At 35.1% G+C, this 21,450-nt stretch overlaps 1 protein-coding gene across 1 annotated transcript in view; it reads right to left on the bottom strand.

Annotated features, from left to right (window-relative positions):
• The window catches only part of NAV3 (neuron navigator 3), a 264,054-nt gene that overhangs the window by 153,462 nt on the left and 89,142 nt on the right, over positions 1-21,450 (bottom strand). The window contains 2 exon segments of the mRNA XM_030463599.1: positions 4,405-4,582; positions 8,706-8,778. Coding sequence (XP_030319459.1) covers positions 4,405-4,582; positions 8,706-8,778 — 251 coding nt within the window.

The raw sequence follows: 21,450 nt of genomic DNA, 5'->3' as shown, positions 1-21,450 counted from the left end.
GGGGATCTTGGTGCAATCATATTAAACAATTAATTCTGCATTATCTCCCAGATGGATAAAAATGCATCAGATTAGGCTAGCAGCAGTTTGTTTGCTTAGAACCTTACTAGAAAACAGAGAATAGAAAGAAGAAATAAGCCTTTTCCTGATTTTTCTTCTCTGCAACTTAAATAATTATTCTGCACTGGGAAAATCAGAAACTACTTACCTGCTTCCCTTCATTAAAACCAAGTGACTACCAATGGCAAGAGCTAAGGACAGTGAAGAAACCTAGTTCATTGCTTTCTATTAACCAAGGCAGACTCATAGCTTTACACATCATTTTTTAGGCTATGTCAGTGCAATGCCCATAAGAACACTGCAACGAAGGCCTTTTCCTGTAGTGAGAGCAGTGTAACCAAGACTGGCATCCAGATTGCCAGTATTCTGGCATGGATCTTTAAAAATTCATAATCATTGCATTACTGTATTTCAGACACCACGAGTTGTGTGTCCAATATGCTTAATTTTTTTCCTTAGTACTTCTGAGCAGCAGGCAACATGAAACCCTGCTCATTGCAGTAGTTTAATATGCAACTGCCTATAGAAACCAGCTACCTAACTTTGTTTATGTGGCTAAGAAAATCAGGGTGCTCTTTTAATATAACAAATTCAACAAAATCCATCTGGACTTCAAGCTGTGCTCATCATTCCTCTCCGTGATAAAATAGTTTGTCTGTCTTGGGGAATTTTGCTGACAGCTTACTGAAACTACTTACTGCCTAATTTATAAATGAGACAGAACTTCTTTCATCCACATGTGTTTCCCCTTAGGATCTGGGTATTTGAAAGATCATCGTTGCAGAAAGCTTAGATGTATTGCTGTGGTAATGGAATCCACTAGCAAAGCAAAGCATAAATACATAATGTAACTATTGTTGTCATCTATCTGTACTGACAGATACAATTAAGGCCACCAGCAGTGCATTTTTTTAACTAAATCTCAAAGCAGCAACAGTTACAACAAAAGAGTGAAATGCCTACCTCAGATTTTGAAATATGCAATTACCACAGTTAGTCATGCAAGAATGTGGGAAATTTAAGATAAAAATAAGAAATCACATCTAAAACCATTCTCTCCCTTAAGTTACCGTTTATTATTTTCTGTAATCTTCCCACTAATCATCTAAACAATTAAAAAGATTTTATACTTAGTGATATGAAATTCTAATCTTTTATGCATCAAGCATATTCTTTGCAATGAAGTTTCACTTACAATATATTAACTTCCTTATTCATTTTTTTACATTTAATTTAAAGTTCTGCTGTTGGCCCAAGGATTGGATAGGCCAATGATACTCTTTCACATGCAGTATCATGCTCTCTTTCTGAATATAAATTTTCAAAATTCTGAGCTTGGTTATGGACAGATCACATGGGATGAGGCAGGTTAAAATGTTACCATGCTGACCAATTTTAGATAGCTTTGCTTGGAGCTTGCTGAAGTAAATTCAGTATTCTCCAATGCAAACTTTATGGTAAGGGGAGAGAGGATCCACCAGAAATCAGTTTAATTAAATTTCTAATCCACGTTGCATTCTGTAGGAGACACTGATTACATAGTAATCCAAGGATGACTGGCCTGCCACTTCAGCACAAACCTCATACTGACAGGGTCATGACATTCTGATTATAATCTTCCCCTGGGATTTGTTCTTTTACCATATACAAACAACCTGGCTATGAAAACAGGATTGTCCTAATACCAATTATTTTTTGGTGCCTGTTTCAGCTTTTGTTGACAAAGGGCCCAAATGCTCCTTCATTTAGGTTGATTGTACCAAAGTGAGTTGGCTCCAGCAGAAGAAGCCCACAAAATGGACTCAGCCCCAGTAATGATCACAGACATTGGTCATTTTTGAGGACACTATAACCTGAAAATTAGGATGAATGTTGTCATCATCACCATTACCATCATCAGGACCACGGTCCTAAATTAGGAGAGTGAGACACTAGCCCTGTACACACAAAGATAAAACTTGTTTTTTCTTCAGTACACCATGGATGCTACCACTTGTGTATCCTGACTGTCTTCCACATAGCTTCTAAGAGGTGTTTCCCTCTCCCATGTACAATCTGTCTCTCTCTTTGAAACAGTGGACAGCATCACCTTTTCATACTAGTTTAAAAGAGCACGTACAGCTTTTTATCTTTGTGGAAATCAAGTTGAAGTTGAGCAATATGCTTATGACACCTTAGCTGGAAGCAATGAAGAAGATAACTTTCCCAGTGGAATAATTTAACCTGACTTACATTGTAATGTGATTTGCAATGTGATTCCTCACTGAATATTTCAGAAAAATTATCGTTTTCAGTTTACAGATAGGAAACAAGAAAGATGGAATCAATCTCAGTGTAATGATTTTTTACATAGAAACATTTTGCAGCTGAAACATAGTTATGGATAGAAATTCAATTTAAGAACAGAATTCTTTTTGATGCTCAGCATTAAAGGCCTAAAGCACAGGCATGGAAGTAGAAATTTTCAAAATGAGTCTTATGGGTCATGAAGGCATGAATGTTGGAATTATGGATATGAAAACACGGCCTTTCCTTGTAATGAAGTATATTAAAAATAGCAAAGTAGAAGAGGAGTAACAGGCACTGACGGCTCATGAGATCTTGGGAAAATATAATGAAAAAAAAGCTTTATAAAAAATTCATCTCCTGTTTGCCTTCCATTCCTGAGCAGACAAAGGACAAGTGTGCAATCAGTATCTTCTGAATAGTGAACAACTTCTTGAGATAGTGGTGATGTATAAAGGATCATAGTAACAATTTTTTTTCTTAAAAATTCACCATGGCAATTTGAAAAGCAGGAAATGTTTCAGTTGTTTTATAAACGAAAACTAACAACCAAAATTGTTTACATGAAGCTGCCTAAACCCTTAATTCCACAGATTAAAGCAGTGAACGCTTGTAGACTTATACCGAAAATGTCTTCCTTACACTAGGAAAAACATTTAATTTCTGAATAGTAAGATGACATTGGCTCTTCTGCAGTATTAAATATCCCACTGAAAGCAGAAATTCAGCTTCAGAAAATGTTGAGACTGACTCAGATCAGATTCCTCTAGGATCACACCAGACAGCCCTGACTTATATGTTAAAAGTCAACTACCCAGAGAAAGCATTTAAAGACATTATTTTCTGGTACCAAAGAAAAAGAAGTCATTTTACATTGTACTGCCCAAGACAAACACAAGTGTATCTTAATTTTTAGATAAAATGAGGTAAATAAAATGCCATCAGCAACTTTAAACATATAATGGTTCCTCTAAACATATTTTTTACTGCATTCCTAGGTTCAAGACAGAGGTTGAAGTGTGAACATTTTCTGAACTGAAGAAGTAGGTTAATTATAAACATGGAAGTCCAATTTAGACATGAATGCTCTCAAGAACCAAAATTTCATTATTGTTGTCATTATTTTAATCCATCTTAGATCACTGGCTTCCTACAGTTTAGGTATAAAATTGTTCAGTAAGTAAACAAAGTATTTAAAAAAGAATCAAGTATTAAATCCAACAGAGCAATATATAAAAATCTTCATTAAGAACTACACTTTACATAGACCAACATGCAAATGTTTTTTCTTTTTCTTAACTTCCCCAATAATGTATACATTGTTAATACTCTTTCAATTTAATTAGGCATTTTTTGTTTAAAACTGATTCTTTTGTCATAGATAGTAAAAAACTACCTTCTCAAAAGATGTTTTCAGCTTCAGTTTGAAAACAATGTAACTCAGGACTTAAGGATTCAGCTGAGTGCTTTGCTTTCCTAAAGCTAAATAATAAGCTAACCACTTAAAGGAAACAACTAGATTAAGGCCATTTCTTCCCCCTTTCAAAAAACATTCACATAGAATCAGGCACTCAAAACCAGAATGTGTGGGCATGCAAACAGTTCACAGCAAATGAAATTATTAATTATGCCTTTTCCCTGAATTCTCTAGTAATAATTTGAAATTGTTCATTTAGATGTGTTATTGGGTATGTGAGTAAAATATGAAAACAGCCAGGGTACTAACCTCATGGTGTGCTGTCTTGTATTATGCAAAGGACAACAGAATCAGTAATAAAGTGAAAGAATGCCTTAAAATTAATTAGAACTGGAACTAAATTTATTTGGGAATGTTTTCTTCTCTCCCTTTAGCTTTCATCCCAAGAAAGGAAAGCTTAATATCAGACAAACACTGAAGATCCAGCTTTTCTATGTCCATTGCAAAAATAGCTAAAAATTCCCCAAGAAAGCCAATTTTTAAGTCTTTTACAAGTAAGTTATTTTCCAGCAAAACCTGGTATACTGTGAATAGACAAGTAGAAAGCTTTTAAATCTGAGGAAATTAACTCCTTAACCTACCTAGACTGCATATCTTGGTGTGTTTTGGAGTGGCCGATTTCAGCTGGAGGTGAAGGGACTTGCTGCTGTAGCTCCACCAAAGACTGGTAGTACTGCTGCTGCTGGTGTTGCTGCTGCTTGTACCGAGACAGACTGAAAAACAGCCCTAAAATGGCTTTCAAATTTCCATTCCTTATTTCTATTAAAAGAAAAAAGACAAAAAAGAGAGAGGGAAAGAAAGAAAGAGAGGAAGAGAGAGAGAAAAAGAGAAAGAGAGAAAGAGAGAAAGAGAGAAAGAGAGAAAGAGAGAAAGAGAGAAAGAGAGAAAGAGAGAAAGAGAGAAAGAGAGAAAGAGAGAAAGAGAGAAAGAGAGAGAGAAAGGAAGAAAGAAAGGAAGAAAAGAAAGGAAGAAAGAAAGGAAGGAAGAAAGGAAGAGAAAGAAAGCAAGCAATAGAAAGGGAAGAAAGGGAAGAAAGGGAAGAAGGAAGGGAGGAAGGAAGGGAGAAAGGAAGGGAGGAAGGAAGGGAAAAAAGAGGAAAAAAGAAAAAAGCAAAGAGAAAAAGAGAAAAAAAAGGAGAAAAAAGGAAAAAAAAAGAAAAAGCAAAAGAGAAAGGGAAAGGAAAAAGATGAAGTGAAAATACTGGTTTTAGACTTCAGTTTTAGACTAAAACATCCCTGTGCATACCTATACCTACATATGCTATACATGCTTATGCTTTATATCTCATTTATTTCTAATATCAGAGACATGGTACCTATCACTGATGCTTTATTGTTTATTATAATCTTTGCTTTCTTATGATGTCACTGTAGTAATAAACACATATTCCCATAATGTCCTCATGGTGAGTCATGTGCACAGTCACAAAGAGAAGTGCAACAATCCTGAAATAATAAACGTACTCTGCCTACAGTACAAGTAATATTAGTAAGCAGAGGGACATTCAGAAAACCTCAGTTTCTTTCAGAACTTGGGCCCACATCCCTTCTGCTTCGTGGCTTTAAATTACTCTCCTTGCTCTTTGAGCAAATTCATTGCTCTCTGGGAATAAACAGTGACTTCTAGAAAAACTGGAAAGAGGAGATGGTAACGCCCTGAGGATGAGCACATATCCATTCACAACAATTTGCAAGAAAAATGAGAGAAGGAGATTAATGTAAAAAAATACATTAGAAAAGGTTACCATAAGGTGTATGATCTTTGAACTTTACAGCTAAATTATTTTCTAGCTTCCTCTTTCACACTGCTGTTACTGATTAAAGGAGACCTCAAAACTACAGCTTTCATATGAGCCTAAAACATAGAATCATACAAAACTCTGGTGAGACACAGTATTATACTGATGTCTCCCATTTTTTTCTTAGTCTTTCCCCAGCCTGAAATGAAGGTTCTAGGAGGATGATGATATTCTTTGCTCATACAGGAATTCTGTGTCAAAAAAGAAAACCTCGGGAGGTTTAATGAAATTATCTACAGCTCTTAGGTCTGTTCATAACCTCATTATTAATGCCTTTGGCACTGAACATTTTGGTGAAGTGTTTTCATTAGGCCTATAGCCTTGTAACCTAACATGCAACACTGCACTATTTTGGCCTTCTCTCTAAATCTAAATACTGAGCTGCATGTGTGTATGCACTACACAGTCTTTCTTAAGTAGTTTTAAAGGCAGAATTCATGAGCAACAACTGTCATATTCATATCCTTTAAACCATTCTAATTGTCTTTCAAAAAGATTAAGTGAAATGTCAGTACATGCACTAACAGGCCATCAAACATGGAAGACTTTTAGCTCTTAATCTGTTCTTCAAAAGCAGACACAATACTGGATACTGGAGGGTGAAGCTGCTGCAGAATCTTTGATGTCCCACAAGACCACCAGAGATACACAGAAGAACTTTCTCAGAATTAGAAAGCTTTTCAGGCAACAATGACTTTTGCTGTTGGTTGCAACAAAGATCCTTATCAAGGATCACAGGGAACTTATATTTAAAATTATCTTTAAAAAATGCAACAAAACCATACAATTGTCTTTAAGATGCTCTGATAGCTGTTTACTTAATCTTATGATTTTGCATAACAATGCTCAAAAAAAGAACTCTGTTGAATCTCACTCATTTTTTTTTAATCTTAGAATTTTCCTCATTTTATTTAAACTATATTTTTGCTAAAAAAATTATCTTACAGAATCATGGTATCAGTCTTAAACTTCCTTTTCTTTCCTATTTTTATATGAGTGTAAGCTGGATGATTTCTCTTAAACAGAAAAAAAACCCAAACTTCTGATATCTACCAAACACTTGCCAGGAAGTGAAGTGCAGCATTTTAATTTGTTGCAACCAATATATTAATTATCATTTGAGTTCTCCAGTAGAGATTTTTGAAGGCAAGATTTGAAAATTACTTTTCCTTCCAACCTCTTTGCACATGTTAAAATGAAGCAGGAAGCTGCTTGTGAAATCTTCAGTCTGTGGTAAGGTCATGGTTTACTTTTCCAGAAACTGCCTGGTCATTAATAAATGACCCAGTAGTAACAAGGCATATTTACCAATGCCTCTTACAAAAAAAAAAAAATTGACTTGTGGTTTCAAAATTTAGTTGAGTTTGAATATAAATGTGCTCACAAAATACTATGAAGGTAACCTGACAAATTTGTAATAATAGCAATAAAAAAACCCACTCCCATTTTTTCACAGTTTTTCTCTTTCAAAGAAATTGTTATATTCAAGGATTGTACAAACTGAAGTGGTATATTTAAGCAAATAATAGAATCACAGAATGAGTTGGGTTGGAATCATACTTCTGTGATACTTTAAACTAATGTAATTGCAAATATATTAGGGAAATTTTCCCTAGATTCATGACCAACTGCAAAACAGTAAGACTAGTTCTAATCTTACTTCAAAACTCAACGCCCACTTTACTGAAATAATTTTTTAAAGTTTAAGTTTTAAAAAATAGCCCTTGACTTTAAAACTATGTAGTATTATTGTTTACAGTACTATTTGAACTTAAATCTACACATTTGAAGCTTATTGCCATTAAAAATTATTTTCCAAATCAAAACAAGGTTATGAATAAAGGAATTATTACAGAATGCATTCAGATTTGATGTTTTTTAAGTCTCATGACAGCATTATGGTATTAATCAATGAAGATTATTATGAAATAAAATCAGTCTATTCATATATTTGGTTGTCACTTCATATGCAAGTAAAATAGTCTGCACTAAAAATATCACATTCCAAACAGATTTGGGGTGAACAGTAACATGTAAATATTCAGTGTTCTAATGCATTCTTTTAAATCAGTTAAGGAACTTCCCATAAGTAGTCAATCTAAGTGTGTAGATAGCACATATTGTGGCCCTGTTATATTTCTGCTGTGGTACTAGAAAGGTGGAAATGGTGAAAATATAAAAATTCAGAGTTAAATTTAAAATAAAATGGTGGTTAGCATTCAGGTTTTTTCCCTCTGGGTATCTTATAAAATTCAACTGGAATTACCATCTTTGGAAAAAAGGTATTTTTCCTTCTAGCTTTTAGTTGTGCTACAATGAAAATTAAAATGTAGTGTTGCATCTTGTTAATACTTACTGCCTTCAGCTGACATGGAACTTCTAGAGATTTTGAAGGTACACAGTACCTTGCAGAACTGCTAATTCATTACAGGATAAACACTTGTATATATTTTATTAATTTACAGGATAAAGTATCCACTAACTTAATTTCACATTCATATGACAAATCTTACATACCAGTTAAACCAACTGGTAATTAAATGGGGTTTATTTAACATGTTTATTAAATTAATTGTAATTGTATTATACAGTCACTTGAGGTGACTAGTAGAGCACAAGACCATTTACTTTTTCTCTTAATACAAAACATCAAAGTAATACAATAGTTTTTCATGAGCATTACTAATAACAAATTTGCTTTAAAATATTCTACCCTGGTTTACTTTACTGAGTAAGATTCTCATTAATTTTATTGTTTTACATCTCATATATAAACAAGCTTAAAAGTATGCTTGGGAAACCCTGTACCTATCTAATAGTGTGGAAATAGCTTTAAAAGATTAATACTATTGAAAAAAAAATATTTTAATACATTTTCTCAGGCTTCATAAATGTTGAATTTCTTGGTTCACTATCAAGGAAAAAGTAAAAGGAAAACTAAACTCTCTTGTTTGCTATCATTAATCTATATTTGCATGCTGTTAAAAGTTAAGATTTTGTGGAAGTAATTTGTATTATGAAAATTATATTTTTGGAAAAAAAACAAATCTATTATTATTTTGTCTGATGATTTATTTCTCTTACCTTCTGCAGAAAGACCTTGGACATTTACGCCTCTGGCTGCCAGAAAGCTAAGGCAGACATCAACATTCTCAATCTGCAATGCGAACAGAATCAACAAGAAACATAAGACTATTTGACAAGATGTAGAAATGCAGGGGGAAAAGAAAATTTAAAAAAAAAAAAAAAAAAAAAAAAAGAAACAGATCAGGAATGAATACTTTACATTCATTGCATACTGCAGCTCTTTACCAAAGTTTAACAAGAATAATTACTGCTAATTGGGGAACTGCTATAAAGCTCTCATTGTCCACTTTGCTGCTTAAAAACAATTCAGAAATGCCTGATCCAGAATGGCATGCTGGCAAATCAGCAACCCACCTACTTAACATAAAACTGGATTTCATATGCTACAAAAAAGCAGCAGTGAAAGAATCCATAGAGGATTAGACATTGAGGACACGTCTGGTGATGTGGGTGACTGAGTTAGGTAAAAAATGTAAGCAAAATCCTCCAAAAATATGTTAGCAAAGGTGATTTCTTGGGATAATGTAGAATTTTGTGACAAAAAATAAGCCACAGCAGTGGCTTATCTTCTATTTTTTTCTTGAAATCATAGGGTAATAGCTTTGATTTATTTAATGTTGATACTTCTCTAAAGAGTGCTTCCTTAGTGAAGACTATAGTGCTGACTTCTGTGGTTTAGAATAAATATGTGGTTATCACTGAGAACTTTAGATAAGAGCAGATGTAAAATAAATGTAGAGTAATAAAATGAAAAAAAAGTAATGGCAGAATTAAGTTAACTCCTTTCATGTGTCTATTTCCCATAACCTAGGTAGCCAGAATGTTCCAAAAGGTTCTCTTGGGACACCATTCCCAGCTGGTCTCCTCAACCCTCTGAGGATCAGTGAAGCAAATATCTAGCTATACATATAAAGCCTTTTCACTAACAGGTCTGTCTAGGACTATGCTGCTACAAAACAAAACAAAAAATTGTATACAGAGTGGTGTCCTTTGTCAAATGCCTCCAACAGACTTGATTTTAAAATCCTTTTTTTAGGTTGATAGATTTTTTTCAAGGTAATTAGGACAACAAAAATAAACCAAAATGTTTAACAATATATTTTAATATCTGTTTTCAGTGGAGAATGTGAAAAAAAAATACCCAACACCAAAACCACAAGCCTGCAGTAGATCAAGTCTATGAAGTTAATTTTATTTCAATGTTTACACATCTTACAATAGCTCCTATCAACAGTTTTCAAATGTCAAAACATGAGTTTTAAATTCATTCCTTGAATAAAAGCTACTTGATGCTCAGTAGTATCTTGTCCTCATTCTGTGACTGCCATCATTCTCAGAAAGTATTATTAGTTAAAAGAAATATAAATATGCTTTTTACTACTGACTCTGGAAGTATATACTACTAGCTCACACAGGCTCTCTTGATCCACAGGTAGTACTTAGAAAATTCTAAGCACGTTGAGAGATGCACTTTTAAAGGAAAATAAACTCCAAAATGTTAGTAGAAACATGTTTTTAAAAGTCATTTCAAACACTTGTCTTCAAGGACATGTAACCACGTATAGGGATTGATAAACAATATCTCTCCTGAATCAATTAAAAAAAAACTATAATGAACCAGCTAACCTAAAAAGCGAACAAACTCAAAGACCAAACCCTTCACCAAACACACTAACTAAAGTTACTAAAAACTTGGGGTTTATCATAAAGCTTTCATGAATTGGTCTGGCAGGTGCACGAATTTGCACAGCTGTGAATGGGTAATAACCATCCTAAAATAATTTGGCTCCAGCTCTGGTACAGATCAGTAGTTACAGAAACTCAGTCCTGTCCTTCTCTTAAATTTTTCTGTAGTTTTACACTATGAAAAAAACCTCAACTCAACCAGGTCATTTTGTTAGGTGTAGAGATGTGACACAGCTAAGTCAGTTGAAAGCTGACTGCAACTAAAATAGGAAGATCTGCTTCTTCCTCACCTCCTCTTCCTCCCCGGCACAGGACCCCAGTGCTGCTGCCTCTGCTGGGCTTCAGCTCTTCTTTGAGGACATCAGAGGCGATCTCCATGCGGGAAATTCACCCAGCAAAACAGGCAAACATATTTTAGTCACTCCAGCCTGCTGTGCAGTCAGATGAGCACTGGCAAGAGTCAGCAGAGGGGAAGGCGTGTCCCAGCCTCAGTAAGGCATGGTTTGGGAGAGGAAAGGGGAGGTAGGAAGGAAGCACAGGCAGATGCTGCCACTCCTGATGGCAAGGGCAAAGAACTGGGCTGGCACAGCCCTGACCTCCAAATACACCCCTGCATCAGTCCTGAAAATAATGCACTCGATGAGAATGTTCCTACTCGGCCTTTAGACAATGTCAACCGCATAAAGACAATAATTTGAGTGGAAGTTTTCCTGTCTTGAATAACTTAAAAGAAATTAAAATTTGTTAGGTTATTAGCTGTATAACCGAGTGTCTCTCTGAACTCGCAAATCAACCACAATGCAGAATCAATTACTTCAAAGCTGGGAAATTTTGCTCTTCAACTAAGTGCTGGAAGCCAAAGGAAAAAAGAAAAATCACTGATGTCAGAAGTGTCCACCTCCAAATAACGGAACCAATATTCCCTAGTAGCCCTAATAGTGTATACAACACATTTTTCATATAGGGCATTTGCCCTTTGCAATAGAAGATCAGAAGACCACAGCTATAAACAAAAACTAATTTATTAGGGAACATCTGAACTCTTAACGTGCTGTGAAAACATCTCAAAAACATCTCAGTAACTATCTGCAAGACTGAATGAATAATAGTTAGCAACTAGTCAGCCCAATATATAAACTTTAAGATACATTTAAGGTAAAAAACTATTGTATAGAAACGGCACCTGGTCATTTTATGTGCCTACCCCTACAGCATGTGTCTTTGAAGTCACACCTCAAACTCTCAGACAAAACCAGTCATACCATTAACACCAATGACTCAATAGACGGCAGGACTCCAAAGCATATTCTGTTTTGCTTCACTGCTCACCAAGAGAACTGTAATAGAACCCCTAGGTCCAAAGTCATTCCTCTCGATGGTGGTGGCCAACTTCCAGACAACTGACTGCGGCTGCACTGTTCACCTTATAATAAAGTCTTGTTTTGACTTGTGAATTAAGTGAGTTTGGTGTGGCAACTCACAGCTACCTCGTACACTGGAAATGTCAGAAAGTTACTTTTACAGTCAGTTTTGTGATAATAATTGCAGGTACTATTCAACTCTCAGGAACTGTTAAAAGATTCAATGAGACATGCATTAATACATTCTTGGATTACTTATACTTTCTTTCCTCTCCAGTCTAGAAAATGTTAGCCTTAAAGTTGTCCCATTTTGAAGCTTTCAGTGTGTCTCTACACATTGCTTTAATTACCTACAAAAGTATAACCACAATTATTCTTTGAACTTGAACCCTAGCAGCCTCCAACACTTTGAATTCAAACTTACTAACAGATGAAAGTAATTTTGCATTTACAGAAGTTCTAAGAGATTTCAAACAGCTTCCACTACTCAATACTGTTTTAATTAAGAGCTGTATGAATCTCTGAAAACCTTGTTTATTTAAGTAGATAGTGGTGGGGTTATATGCTGGGGCAAGCTGTTCCTACAGCTGACACTGCATATTTAGAGTGCTACCTGCTTATATATCAAGGGCTGAAGATTTTGCAGTGTCACAATTAAGATGTCAGACAACTGTTGTATCGTACGTATACCCACAAGTTTGTAGTAATTTTTTTTGCAAGAAATCTCAGTTTATTACAGAGCTGATTCATTATTGTGAATAGCATCATCAGTAGTTGTACAAAGTGTTGTAGCAGAAGATATAGCTCATTGCAGAACAGAAGTGAGGATATACAGATTGAGTCCAAATCTTACACATCAGAATACAAAAAAGTGACTCAAATTTGCTTATATTCGCTTATTTCACTGTCAATCCCCAAAATACTTTGTTCCAAGGCACTTACTTTATATTAAAGGTTCAAAAGAGTGGAAGAAGTGCAGTACATGAATATCAGACCTGCCCCATTATAGTCTTAAAGCCTATAAGTGAGTTAAAGAATTAATGACACAGGAAACCTTTGTTGCTATTTTGTCCACATAGCTTTTCAGTTAAGTATGTTGGAAGTCAATCAATACTACATAAAATGCTTTTCAGAGGTAATAAAAAAATACCTCTGATAATTTAATCACTTTCATATCAAAACTCAAGAATAACATGTCTGTTTCTGAAATGCAGCTCTATCACAGTGGTTGCAGTTAAGCTCAGATAAAAGGCTGATAATCTAGGAATTTAGATTTGTAGGCACCATCAGGTAGATAACACCACTTGATGGTTTTTAAATTAAGCCTACTTAGTAATGCTTACAATATATAAAAACTTTTCCATAAATAAAATTCTTATTGTTCATATACACAGCATTATGAAAAAAAGACCCTGAAATACTTACACCATAATTATTAGTGAGAACCCAAGATGCTTCTACAATCACAGGTTAAGGAGTTATAGTCCAAACAATGATGTACAAATCAACAGCAAATTCACAACTCTGATACTATTAATAGATAACACAGCATGCAAGGAAAGTACATCACAGTTGCATAGTTGTGGGTAATATGCTTCTGACTGGAAGTTGTTTGAAAATTTCCTGATATAAATAAATCACTAAACCATACTGTGGGACTTGCATGGAGATCAACAGTAGTGCTTAATACCCAGCAGTTAGCAGACTGAGCTCATTTGTGGGAATGTACTCACCAGTGACTCAACATATAGAATATAAGCATTTATTATAATTATTTTGTGGTTAGCAAGATTAAGGTTAATGTTTTTCTATCTGGCAGACAACATTTTCTTCACTTCCAAACATAAATTTAATTGTGGCGTGCTCAGAAGACAATTAATGATGACTAATGCAGCATTATGTTCTTCTGTATTTATAAGAACCTCTAAAAAATATCTTGGTTTGACTAACTCTCTCTTGTTAAGTCTGCAACAATATATTTCTCAAGAATATATAGTCACATACACAGGTTAGTTGTTATTTGTCTACTTCAAGCTGTGTTCCTCCTGCTGAAGAATGGGACACCTTTATAAACATGGCACATGATTGTCACAGAGCTTTTCTATATACACATACTCCTAAAAGACTACTAAATACTCCTAAAATACTAAAACAAAATTATTACTTTGGCAGCAAAAGTAATACAGTAATTTTCTGTGAGTACATCATTTATCACCCTCTTCTGTAGCTCTGTGTGTGTTTTGACATTCTGATTCATGACCCGAAGTCCCAGATAAATTTTGGCCAAGGTTTCGCTCTGTTGAAGTTTTCTAATCTTGCTGATGGCTGATTAGGGACACTCATGGATATACTCTATCACAGAAACTCCAAGAAAGACATATATACTCACCTTCCAAAGAAAAGAATCTCCAAAAAACTCTTTAGTATTTCTGTATTTGTTGCTTTTTTTATTTTTTTTTTCTGACTGTATAGTATTCTTTTGAGAATAGCATTATGGCATGAGATATTCTGTGTCACAGTAACTGAATTTCAAATACACTTTAATTGCAAGATTTTTTTTCTAAATTTCCCCAAACTATTAACCTGAGTTGAGAGACCTATAGTTAACACTTGCTTTCTCATGGGTATTAATCACTAACTAATTTGTGGAGGTCAAGGGATTTAAATGAATGCAGAAGTAGAAAATAATTCCTTGTTATTACACAGTTAATGCTAATCCTGTAGCACTAATAGAATCAAAATCAAATAAAAACACAATTCAGGCCTTACAGATAGGAGGCTAAATAGATAGAGTCTAATATAGAGAGTCTATAGATAGAATCTATAATAGATAGAGTCTAAATATTCACAACACCTATGCTTCATATCAAGAACAAAACTATAAATGGATGAGCAGATATTATTTATCTTCCTGACTTCCAAATGAACCAGGCATGGAAGGAGACATGGTGGCTTTTGAGGTCAGGCTGCTTTCTTAATAGTAGGTGACACGCCAGTGATCTGACCTTGACTGTAGGATCTAAAGAGGTTGGAGATTCAGGCAAGCAACAAAGATGCCTTCATGTTTGGTTACAAGCATTTCTGGTGCATGCTGATGAGAGAATAAACTATCCATGACAGATTTCCTTGATAAACTGGAAATTATTCCAAGGTGAACATGGCCTAAATTCTGTTCTCCTCTTGCCTAACAGGGGACAGTATGATAATTGGTCATGTACACGGATACCTATTTAAGCCTACAGACACATGCACACACACTACCTAAAAGGTCTAATTTCTGGCCAAATGAATAGTCTTGCACAACCTCCTACACCGTTCTCAGAGACTGAGAAGAACAAGTTTATTTCACTTTCTGTTCTTAATTGAGTCATCCATTGCACACATTGTGGTTTGTTGACAACTCACTTGTGGTGTGGGAAACACAGAGATTGTTGGTTTGCCTTGTAACTTTCTTTCTTACGGGTTTTCTTCCCAGCTGGTTTCACTAGTTCCTACTCCTGTTTTGCCTCCCTTTAAAGCATAGGGATAGGAAACTACAAGACAGAGATACAAAGACAATATGCTTGCAGTTCTTTACTGGCATATGTTATTATCCTCAGGTTTATCACTAAGATTATTTAAAAAAACAGATGCCATAAACTAGTCAGGGGGACATTCAGCTTTTTTCACAGTGTGCAAAATAGGTCCAGGTCCAATACTTCCTTCACCCAAAAATAAATCAAAAACCCAGTAAGTCTCTCCATTTCAAACAAATTACAACTGAATACACTTCCTCCTACTTTGTTAACTACCATGCTTGCATTGTGCACATCTATATGTGCTATGATTTTTTTAGGATGAGTATCGGGCCCAAATGCTCATTTCTGGTAGCTGGCTTACACTAAGGAGCTTCAGCTGAAGTCAGAAGCATCCTACCAGATTAATTGTGGTATACCAAAATGAATTACCCAGTCCAATTTCTTTATCTTCCTGACTATTCTTTCTTTGAATACTTCACTTTTAACACTGTTTGTGAGTCTAGTTTATATTTGAATGATCACTGAAACAACATTCAGTAATGAGAATCCCCTGTTGTTCCTCAACAGATGTTCCTGAACAGATGTTCAGCACATCTTAAGTTCTGTGCACCTCTAAAAAATGTGCAAAGGGTCATGCAGTTACAATATGAAAAATCCCTAATGTCTTTATAAATGTACATATTTGGTGGGACAAAATATATCTAATCCATAAGAAGTCTCATTACTTGCAAAAGAATAATTTAAGGAGCATTTAATGAAAATAACTATCAGTGAACAATCAGTCCAAAAAACTGTCCCAAACTCAGCACTGATGTTGCAAGGAGAGACCATATATGCAAATTAAAAACAGATATACTGGAGGCATTTGGGGAGAATTTCACCTTAGAGGATAATAACTCTTGGTATGTACAAGGTCTCCCAGGCAAAAATATTTAGGAAATTATGCTGGAGTTATTTAATTATTAGCTTTTTTTTTTTTTTGAGGAAACAATGATGATGTTATATAAAAATTAAATACCTTCCACTTCCTTTCCCAACCAATATTACAGAACATGCACATCAAATTCTTCTAGCATGCAAACAAACATGAAATATGACCAGTAAACCCAGAAATGTGAAAATAAATTAACTTCTCTTATACTTGGAGAATTCAACAAGCATATGTACTGACCTGCTGATAAAAGAATGTATGAGGTCACTGTTGAGGTCAGAGTGTGAGCTGGGGTGTGTACTGTTTTCAAGAAAATGCTTGTAAGGTCTGTCAGAAACATGAAAGCAGTAACTGATATTGCATATACTCAGTGCTTAGAAACTTTGGAGTGAATGGGTGCCATTATTTTATATCAAATATAATTTGTTTGATGGGGATTTTATGTGTTTGTAAATCAGCAAGTTAATGAACAGTATAGCTCTTCTACTATTAATCCTAATTATAATTTTCAGATGGCCAAACCGGTCACTATGATCACCTGCTCGTCATCTTCATAGAAAAACAAAAGAAAACAAAAACACTCTATCAACAAAACACAGATAAGAGAAGCATGAAACATTTTACTCTGTTCACCTATATAATGGTGTTATCTTGCTTCTCTTGTCTTCTTTTCTTACCCACACTTCCTTATCTGCCTTGTCTGCATTTGCTCTACCTATTCTCTACCCATTTCTGTACAGTGGTCTCTACAGCAGGCATTGTAAAGCACTAAATACAAAACTGGTAATTTCTGAAGTGCTTTGATGTTGCTATAATAGCAACTGAGAGAAAAATGTGTTGAATTTATCATTGGGATATAGTGCTGGATTGGATTGGGTCCTGAATAGACTCCTGGATCTGGATTCGGAAAATCATGAAAATATTTCAATATCTTGCATGAATTTCTTAGAAAGCTAAACTATGACTATAGCAGCATGGATCAAAGGAAAAGACTAGGGCAAAAATTCTCTTCTAGAATCTCAAAGTAGCTCCCTACTTCAGTGCTCTCATGTCTGCAGGCCTGTGGCCACCACAACCATGAAAGAGCCCTAAACACAACACTGAAGATAAATACTACCCTAGGAGGACTTTTTTTTAAGGCAATGTTAAAAAGAACTCTGTTTAAACAGTGGTTTTTAAAGCAAATCATCACTTTAGGGAGCCTGTCTACAATATTTTTTTTCTTATGCAACCCTTCTGAGTCAGAAAGTTACCAATGTCTAAATATTTGTGAAACTTGGCAGGCTCAGTAAATTGGAAGGCAATGTGAAAATGCATGCTTCTTTAAACCAGGGGAGTTTCTCTCCATTAGATCAAAAGAGAGTCTACAACAGAGTGTTCATTTACTAGATTTAATTAAGCCTTTGAAAGCATTCCAGTTCTCTCATTCACCACTATTTAGTACACAGCAACTTCATTTAGCTCATCAAAAAAGCACCTGTTAGAAATAAGGGTAATTACAACCAGTACTGGGATGAATCCTTTAAAAGATAAGTAAACAGGTAAACTATGGGGCATTTCACTGCATCTCTTAAGCAGCTTCAGAAATGGAATCCATCCAAATGCACTTTATGGGTCTAGAATGCTCCTTCTTGACTACATCAGAAATCAACATGTTACATTTGTGCAGGAGAGACACAGATAATTTGTTCTTATCCTTCTGGCCTTTAGATTTTGTAAATATTCTGATTTTTTAAATTAGATACGTTTTGCATAGTACCCTGAAAAAATATTCCTAGAACATTTAGCTCATTTAAAAAAAATCAACAAAAAAACAGAAAAACAAAAAAACCCTTGTTATTAGCAAATTCTAAAAGTATATCCCAGAGATTTCTGTAGGTCAAAAGTTACATGTCTGGTCTTTTAGCTGGAGACCTGGGGAAGATATATGCAGAAGACAACATAAGTCACTGGCTTCCTTTATGTTTAGTTGCTCTAAGCCCTAAAAGCTAAAACTACAAAGAAAAAAAAATCAAGGCTGAATTGATGTCACAAGTTGTCAAAACTATTCAAATTAAACTAGACGTCTCTAAAAGTCATAGGGAAAATATGGAAGGCCCAGATTCAGCATTTCTCTTTTGATATGGTACCTGAGCATTGTATATTATACCATATTTAGCATAATATGCAAAGAAGCAGTAACTCATGCTGTGTATGTTTTCATTCCATGCTTACAAAGAACCTTAATAGTCACCTATCTCTTTGCTATATAACCATTGGAAGCATTCGTCAGATATTCAAAAGATTTTGTGGCTAGATTCTCAGTCAAGGAAATGAAAAGCACCTGGCACCACGGCAGACAATCGGGTATCTGCTCCTATGGTCAATAGGGCCAGGATTTTATTCTTGACTTCTTCACCAACTGTTATAATCAAAACATCAGAAGTGCTCGAGCCTATAAAATGATTCCTTAACTTTCTGCCACTTACTGTTTTTTGTCACTTCACATCAAGTTGTAGCCAATGAAGTATGACATGTAAGAGGAAGCAATGTTCTAAATAGTTCCCCAAGTGTTTTCAAGTTCTAAAAAACAGCTGGTATGACTTGAAAAATAAGCATTTACTGTGCTTTTGAGGGACACGTATCTTCAAATTCATAATTTATATAACAATATAATTCAAAACTGTTTATGCTAGGAAATCCAAATAGAAGCCTTATATATACAAGAACTGTGAAAACACCCTTGCACATATGTTAATGCTGATCTGTCCATGAACTGAGAGCTTTTCCCAAAAGAAATTAATTTAAAGTTATTATTGGGAGGAATTACTTTGGAGGAATTGGGAGGAAAATGTGAGTGAAAGGCAAGCAGCTCACAAGACTGAAGTGCTGGTTAGCTATTTATGTGTGCACTTAGAATACACTAATAACTAAACTAGTAACTAAATAACTAATAACTAAACTGTAGCAATCTAACTTCATGAACTATTATTTATTTCACACATGCAAACAGGTCTCAGCTTCCAAGTGTGGAAATCCTGGGACAAAGAAAAGTATTGTGACATTTTTTTTCTGGAGAGAAGTGTTTTGGGTATGCTCCCATTATAACTCCAAAGAAACTGAAAAATCAAGAGGTATGAATAATACAAACTTCAGCTAGCTGGCAATATAAGCTTAAATGAAGCATATTCTAATTATCATAGAATTATAGACTGCTATAAGCTACAAGCTAAAATAAAAATCTCTATTTCAGGAAGACTGTTCAGGTGCAAATTTTTGGACTTCACAAGTTTAGTGCTGGTGACAATGTCACATGAGAGAATTGGTAAAAACTATATAGGTAAAAAAAATTCTTTAAGCTGTTATCAGTTCTTCAAAAAGCAGAAATTATTTGTGACCACTTTGTGAGATTGAATACAAACAAGTACTAATGAAAAAAAATTGTATCTTGGACTGACTTTGAAACTGCATGCTGCCCAGACTAATTCATACCCAGACACTGGACCAATTTAAAATAAATCCAACTTAAAATAAGTATAGCTCTGATTTATGTCAAATGATCCTCTGTTGATCATATGGTCAGCAGATTTCTTAAGAGTGGGAGTGCTTTAAATAAATCCTGCACATCAGAAAGCTGCCAAATAGATTACTCTATTTATTCCATTTATTTCTGCTGAAATAAGAAGGGCTGTACTATATTCTAAGAATTTGTGTATTAGGTTTCAGGTCACAGAGACTTAAACAGACAAGTTAGATTAAAAAAAAGCAAAAACAAAACCAAACCTAAGAAGATTGTGTTAATATTTTAATTAACCTGATCAAGAGCCTTGAGAAGGGGTTACTTAATGCTGTTAAAATAAACAGCCTTTGTGATAGCTTGTCTGTTCTGCTGCTAGTTTAAGCCAATTTATCTTTGTGTACCTTAAAAGTATTGCCTAGAGTAAAGACACCAGCTGTAATCAAGCTCACATTTTGAGTTAACATCAGTGTTTAAGTTCAGCTACATGTTTCCAAAATCTCTACTAACACAGAGCTTCATGTGCCCTATGATAGATACCTCATGCTATTCCAGATCTGTCAGATCCACAGGCTCCTGAACAAGGTCAGCAGAGCAGTAAGTGCAGTCAGGGGGACACACATGACTGAACTTCACTCAGTCCCATGACTGTGCCTATGCCTGTAGATGACTGAAGATTTTTTTTCTGAAAAATCCAGAGGTCTTCATTTAGACAGCTCATGAAATAAACAGTGACCACAACAAAAGTGCATAAGTGAATACTGAAGGATCAGGTAAGAAAAGCCCTTCAATCCCCTAATACTAGTACAGTAGATATTGAGAGAAGATTAGGAGAATGGACCAAAAAAAAATTGCCAGGATCACTTGTTCTTCCCTCAGAGAGAGAATATTGACCTGATGAAGCACTGCTCTGATGCAGCAGTGTGTGCTTATTCACGTGTTCCAGCAACAGGGCTTTGGCAGAGAGGCTGTAGGTGGGAGGGATTTGCCAATGGGTTCAAAGAGGAGTTTATCCTTTGAGTATAATTACTACAAAATAAAAGCACAAGGTTAGGTGGGTTAGCATTCATAAAAGACAAGGAACTCCAAGATGAAGGGTCTGTAAAAGATGCAGTAAAATCAGGAAGATCTGGCACTCTTTCTGTGAAATACGCTAGCACTTAGCTGCAGCAGAAACAGGCAGCTCCTGATCCAACATAGATCAAGGGCAGAGTGAGAAAATATATCTAGACTGATCATAGTAGTTTCAGTGTGCACCTGTTTTTTATTCTTTCCCTTCATTTTCTAACACCTTTTTCTAACACCTTTTCTAACATTTTCTAACACATTTTCATATCATATCCTAGATGGAACTCAATGTGTTGAAAAAGCTTTATCTGCCATCAATTTTTTTGTATTTTATTTTCCAGAAAGAGAGCAGGGCAAGATTGTCGAGTTTTGGTTGGTGTTTTGGTTTGGTTTGGCTTGGGTTTTTATGACTTTAAGAATTAAAAAAGAAGAATGATAAGACTGTTGGTTTGTCATTATCACAATACATCACTGGGACATTCTATGCTACTTTATTATGCTCCTGTCTTGCACCCTCGTTGCTACAGGGCTAAGTGTCGAAATACTGGATATGTATAGCTCCTAAAAGATGATTCACTGAAAAGCACTGTCACCTAACCATAATGTACTACACAATACAGACTGGGTTCATGCTTAAAATTACAGGAAGCATGTCATTTTCTCACCCTCTGCAGATGAATTC

The sequence above is a fragment of the Calypte anna genome, chromosome 1, assembly GCF_003957555.1.
Source record: "Calypte anna isolate BGI_N300 chromosome 1, bCalAnn1_v1.p, whole genome shotgun sequence".
NCBI lineage: Eukaryota > Metazoa > Chordata > Aves > Apodiformes > Trochilidae > Calypte > Calypte anna.
Note: the sequence above shows the minus strand (reverse complement) of the source record. Positions and strands in the feature narration are given on the sequence as shown.